The 5,994-nt window shown below is 38.9% G+C and overlaps 2 protein-coding genes across 2 annotated transcripts; one reads left to right on the top strand and one right to left on the bottom strand.

The window, feature by feature from the left end:
• The first annotated feature begins 783 nt into the window (after positions 1-783).
• LOC141386652 (putative gustatory receptor 22a) lies at positions 784-1,498 on the top strand. The gene is made up of 2 exons (XM_073955569.1): positions 784-1,260; positions 1,343-1,498. Exons 1-2 carry the CDS (start codon positions 784-786, stop codon positions 1,496-1,498), a joined length of 633 nt encoding a protein of 210 aa, XP_073811670.1.
• Positions 1,499-3,205: 1,707 nt separating this feature from the next.
• LOC141386651 (uncharacterized) lies at positions 3,206-3,988 on the bottom strand. The gene has a single exon (XM_073955567.1). The coding sequence runs from the start codon at positions 3,986-3,988 to the stop codon at positions 3,206-3,208; it is 783 nt and encodes a 260-aa protein (XP_073811668.1).
• Positions 3,989-5,994: the final 2,006 nt, after the last annotated feature.

Here is a 5,994-nt window from a genome sequence, read left to right as displayed (position 1 = left end):
TGGCTTCTATTATAAACGATTGACTGAAGATATCCCCTGACCTTCTGATTTTATAAGAGGAAAGAATAAAGTCACTGGTTGTCAAGGCAGCTAACAAAATGTAATCAAATGTCTGTCCGATAAAAGTAATTTCCTTTTTGTCATTAACTAATTAAACAATTAGCCAATGAATAATAAACCACATTTACAGATAAACATATTTAACAAAGAGGCAGTTTAGGCCCACACATTCTAAGAATGGTAAAAACGTTTAGTTCTCGTCACAAAAATCTACTTATAGCCGTTTTTTCGGATCACTAAGCTATAAATCAATCCACCATCATGTTACAGCATTTTTGGTTTCACGCAATTTGCGTTTTTTGTATTATAACGAGTAGCATTAATTTCCGTTTAGATTTGAAAAATCGTCGAGTAAAAAAGCCAAGCCGTTTTGTGAAAATCGTTGTCTACATACCAATCATAATTGTAATTTTATGTTATCCGGTCGTCATCTGGACAATACAAGGAAAATCTCATTTATATTTAACAAACCCAGTTATCATTTGTGCCAATAACACAACAACAGTTTTACGGCTTGCATTGCCTGTAATTGTACTCTTGACAATGCACAAAAGGGATAAAAAATTGCAAAACTGGATGGAGAACATTTTTAAAATACAAAGAGAATATTTTGATTGTTTGCCGCCGAACAGCACAAACTCGAGTGGCAAAGATATTTCTGCACGCAAATGGTTGTATTTAAGTAGCATCATAGCTGTCATTCACTTTTCCATTGAGACAATTATGGGTTATGATAATCCTGAAATAGAAATGTATCCATTGATTTCTTTGATGACGTTTCAGCATACCTATATGTTAGTACATTCCGGTTTGCTGTGTTATTTACGAGAATGTTTTTCCATTCTGAATTCTCGATTAGCCCAGAGAAGCATCGATCCCTTTATGACTCGGATATATCATCAATTGCGTGGCATGTATGAGGAATTGAATCGAATACATGGTATTAGTATGTTGGGAATAATTGCGTGCTTGCTACTCTCCAATTCTATGGTGGGCTACATCTCCTTTGTTATGTTTATGTTACCCGATGTCGATAAAGCCAGTTATCGATTTCTGTTTGGCAGCAAATTCTATGTTTTCCTATTGATCCATTGGTATAACTATTTTATGCTCTGTCACAGTGTTGAGACGACCATAAAAGAATTCGATTTAATTCTCTATGAATATTCCACAAATGAGGACAAAGAAATTGAAAAGGAGGTAAGGCATTTATAATCTTTTTTTTTTTAAATTCCTTGAATAGAAATTTTTAATCTTATTATTATTTGTTTTTCTTTTTCAGTTGGAATTGTTGGTCTTTAGCCGTTGTTTGCATGAGCCATCCGTTAAGTTTTGTGGCATAATCGAAATAAATAGAAGTTCTCTATTTTGTATTTTGGCCACAACTGTTTCATACATTATAACCCTAATACAGCTGGATTATGTTAATTTAAAATGAATGTAAATTGCAAAAACTAACAATTTTTGAATAAAACAATATTGTTGTTATAATAGTCAAATATTAATGAAAATTTTAATTAAAAATTAAAAAAATATATCTCGAATTACCACACACAGAATGGACACTGTTAAGTTCGATGGGGTGTTTCCCTTTTTTTGTAATTGTTTGACGAACAGTTTGTTCTTTTTCACTTTACCTCGTTGGGTTTTGTTATGATGCCGATAGAAATAAAATGACCACAAACACTTTGTCCTTTTTATTAGTTTATTTGACAAGTTTATTTATACTTTTAATACACTACACTTTTTCAAGCAATATTTTTGGGCGACAGTATGGAGCGATTGCTACGTTCAACTTCTTTTTAACAAAACTTTTGTGAGAGGGATATGCTAAGTTTACATTTACGAAATCCACTCGATTTCAACTGTCAATTCCATAGCTCAAACGTCAAATGAAATCTCATCTGGATTTCATTTGACGTTTATCCTATGGATTTGACAGTTGAAATCGAGTGTTCAAGTTGACAAATGTAATTTATAAACGGTAGCTCGCGCTACCATATCGCCGCCCATGCGCATATGTGCATCTTCAAGAGATAATTGATGATTGAAAATTATAAAAAGATAAAGGTAGAAAACTAAAAGATAAAGTTCTACAATGTGACTTCAATTAGAACTATAAGTTACATATTAGATAATGGAATGTATTAGAATGAGCAAGTTTTTTTTTGTTTTTGTTTTGTTTTTAATACAAATTATTTCATGGTTTTTAATGTGATAAAAAGGAACTTTAATCAAAGTATATTAACTTAAACAAATACTTCAAGTATGAGATCAATGATTAATAAAAATAAAATTTAATGTTAATTCATAAATATTTGGGGCCACAGAAACTTGAGGGCTACTGAATAGTCAACTTATCTTTTTGTTCATTTATTCTGTTTCTCCTTGCGGGGATTCTGTTCGCATTGACCTTCTCCAAAGAACACTGGCCCAAATGCTGTGTGGTGTATCAACACTTGACCGGCATGACCAATTACGTTACCCTTGAAAACTTGTGAGCCGACTTCCGATCCAAGCACCAAATTATTCGGAAGTGGTATATGCCAACGTGGATCGGCCAGAGTCGATCTAAAAACGCAGTCTTTGGAGTCTCGGCATACTTAGTGTCTTCGATGGCGCAACGGACATATATGTACGTGATCCCGGTCAAACATTCGATGACGTAGGCGGACGGATGTATAACCTCTGCTTATTTCGCATTTATATCTTTCAGCTGCTTCTAGTGTTATGGCCGAAGTCTTCCGGGTTGGATCAATGACCACTCTGATGGTTTTGTTATAATTGGTCTCATCTGGGTATAGGCGAACTAACGCTGTCATTGGAAACCAAATACTTCCAGGAGAGACGGGATGCAAAAGAGAGTTGTGGTCACTCCGGCGTCTCATACACCGTGAGCCACTTTAACAATCCTTGCGTTGGTGGGATTGCGCCAAGCAATTTGCGCATAAGCGAAGTTGGTCGACCTTCAATCGTCGACGTCCTATGTCCAACGCCAAGAAACGGGTACAATCCCGTATGGCATGGAATCTTGTACACACGGGGCAGGGATACCGTTTGTTGAAATTTGACATCTATTAATGGAATAAACAAATGGAATTAGCTGTTGTATGAGGAGGATGAAATGAAGAAATGAAATAGTAGTTTAGTGGTCAGAAAGTTGCTCTTTATTAGAAGAATCGCGTGGTAGTAGGACCATCTTGTGAACGGGCCTGGTAATTTTACCATTTTGTGTCTTAAGCTCCGCAACTCTTACTCGGTCATCCGAGCCATGAAATACCTTAATTACTCTGCCTAGACGCCACTCATTGGGATGTAATGGCTCATTTTTAATAACAACTAAGTTATTTACTCGTACGTCATCTTGAGGACATTTCCATTTATTACGTTTATTAAGTTCCCTAAGGTATTCCTCTTTCCATCGACGGCAAAACTCATGCTGGAGGGCCTTAAGTTTACGCCAACGATTCAAAATACTATCGACCGGAGCCACTTCTTCTGGTTCTGCGGGAGTTAAAATTGGGGCTCCTATTAGAAAATGCCCGGGAGTCAGGGCCGATAAATCTTCAACTTCGTCCGAGAGAGCAGCCAAAGGCCGCGAATTAAGACACTCCTCAATGGTGGCAAGTAGAGTCGAGAATTCTTCAAACGTATGCTTTATTTGACCGCTAACCTTCTTTAAGTGCATCTTAAAATTTTTAACTCCCGCCTCCCATAGTCCTCCCATATGAGGCGCAGCGGCGGGAATAAAGTGCCACGAAAGTTTCTGATAACCATATTTTGCTATCACATCTTCTCTGACTTCTTTGATTAAGGCTAGAAAACTCACATCAATTTGCCTTGCAGCGCCTACAAAGTTCCTGCCATTGTCGGAGAAAATTTGACTTGGACAACCTCGGCGAGACACAAAGCGAGCTAACGCTGCCATAAATGCTGGTGTGGACAGATCTGAAACCGCTTCTAAATGTATGGCCTTTGTAGCGAAGAATACAAAGAGACATACGTACCCTTTTGTGATACGACAGTACCTTCCAGTGAAACTTTTCAACACAAACGGTCCTGCGAAGTCAATACCCTTATTAGTAAACGGGCGACTGAATCGGGTTCGCTCTTCAGGCAGAGGAGCCATTATCTGTCCTTGGAACTTCTTATTATATAAGACACACTCCTTACAATTTCTTATATAGAACTTAACTAAGTTCTTTGCTTTAAGTATCCAGCATTCAAGTCTTATAGTGTTTAACACTAATCTAAGTCCACCATGCAATACCATTTTGTGGATAAAATCTACATACAAAAACGCCAGTTTGCTATTATATGCGAGTATAATAGGGTGTCTTTCACTGTAACTTATACTGGTAGTGGAACCAAGTCGCCCATTTGCCCTAAGTATCACATGTTTGTCCAAAAAAGGAGTTAATGTCAATAAAGGACTACTAGATGGGAGCATCTTCTTTTGTGTGAGGCATTTAATTTCCTCAGGAAAATGTCGAACTTGTGATAGATAGAAAAGACGATTTCGGGCAAAGGTAAGTTCTTCAGCCGATAGCCTCAATCCTTTTGAGCCACTAGATCCTACCTTCTTTAGGCGATGAAAGAATCTAAAGATGTAAGCCAATACATGGATAGTCATTGAGAGCGAAGAAAATCTTTCAAAAATATCAAACGGTTTAACATCAGTCTTTTTGATCGAGGGTTTACTTTTTATTTTTCTAGTGGTGAAACATTTGGATTGCAACTTCTTATGTGCTGATGTTTTATGTATTGTGCTTTTATTTTTAGACCTTTTAATGTTTAACCTTTTCTTCGATCTAGCACCATGAACATGGACTTGTTTTTCTTCTTCTCTCGTTTCATAGTGTTGGGTTGACATGGGCCACATAGATTTTTCTTTACTTCCCTCTCGATGGTATGGGCATTGGTAACACTGCATTCCGCTTAAGCCTGTTCCTCCTGATTGGGCACAGTCTTCGTTCCGTAGTGGTGGCAACCGATTTAGATGTTCCCCCTTCGCCATCAGCTTTGTAATTTCGCTCCTCTGGACGTCGTTGCTTTCTCTACAGGGATCGCGACGTTTCCGTGGTCACCCTCCTAAGGGCCACCTGGTCTTCATCGGACTTGTCCTTCCTTGCTGTACGGCCGATGTTCCTTTCATCGACGTACATCTTCGCTGTTTCATCCTGGTTGCGGGACTTTTCAGCTTTCCTACAGACCAATTGTCGGCGGCTTCCACCTTCAGCGTATGGACATTTACAGCGATCTCATCCCTTTCACCAAATGCGGTCTAATAATGGACTTTGTTGCACCGGTGTCCAATGTCAAGGTACGCAATACACCATTGAAGCCTTAAACAGTTAAGTTGTGATTCTTATGATGGACTATGGCTATAGAAATTGTGGGACCTTCGTTTTCTTCCTCTGCCAGCGGCCTATCGTAATTCACTTATTTGATTCACCTGATGTCTCTCTTTCCAGATTTTTGGCCACCGGTTGGTCGTCGCTTTTTGAAGGCGGTGAGACGGATCTGGGCCCTGCTTGTCGCAATCTGCATTCTCGGTCCATGTGTCCAGTTTTCCGACAGTTATAACAAGTTTTTTTCGTTCTAGCAGCCCCTCGTTTCACATGCATTAATGCATCTTTCAGCAGGTCGACAACGGTCCGGGAATTGTTGTCCTCAACTTCCAGCCTCCGCCTCGCGGTTTCTTGGGCCAGCGCAAATGACACGGTTTCTGCAAATGTTCCCATCGTTGCCGCATACGTCGCAAATTTTATCTCTGGATCACGAATACCACTAGCAAATGTCTCAATCTTTATGCGGTCCAACAATGGATGTATCTCCGGGATATGCCAACTGTGCCAACCGCTCTACTTCAGCCGCAAAATCTTGTAAGGTCTCATTTGGCTTCTGGACTCTTCCCCTCAGTTCCATTCGGTA

The sequence above is a fragment of the Musca autumnalis genome, unplaced genomic scaffold, assembly GCF_047663935.1.
Source record: "Musca autumnalis isolate F117 unplaced genomic scaffold, ASM4766393v1 scaffold_5, whole genome shotgun sequence".
Classification (NCBI taxonomy): Eukaryota; Metazoa; Arthropoda; class Insecta; order Diptera; family Muscidae; genus Musca; species Musca autumnalis.
The sequence above is the reverse complement of the archived record's forward strand: the minus strand, read 5'-3'. Positions and strand labels throughout refer to the sequence as shown.

What these genes read in the sequence shown, in the direction of transcription:
- LOC141386652 (XM_073955569.1), top strand. Translation starts at nt 784, where the DNA reads ATGGGTTATGATAATCCTGAAATAGAAATGTATCCATTGATTTCTTTG. An exon ending in ACAAAGAAATTGAAAAGGAG is followed by an intron (nt 1,261 to 1,342) that starts GTAAGGCATTTA and finishes TTTCTTTTTCAG; the next exon opens with TTGGAATTGTTGGTCTTTAG.
- LOC141386651 (XM_073955567.1), bottom strand. Translation starts at nt 3,988, where the DNA reads ATGGCAGCGTTAGCTCGCTTTGTGTCTCGCCGAGGTTGTCCAAGTCAA.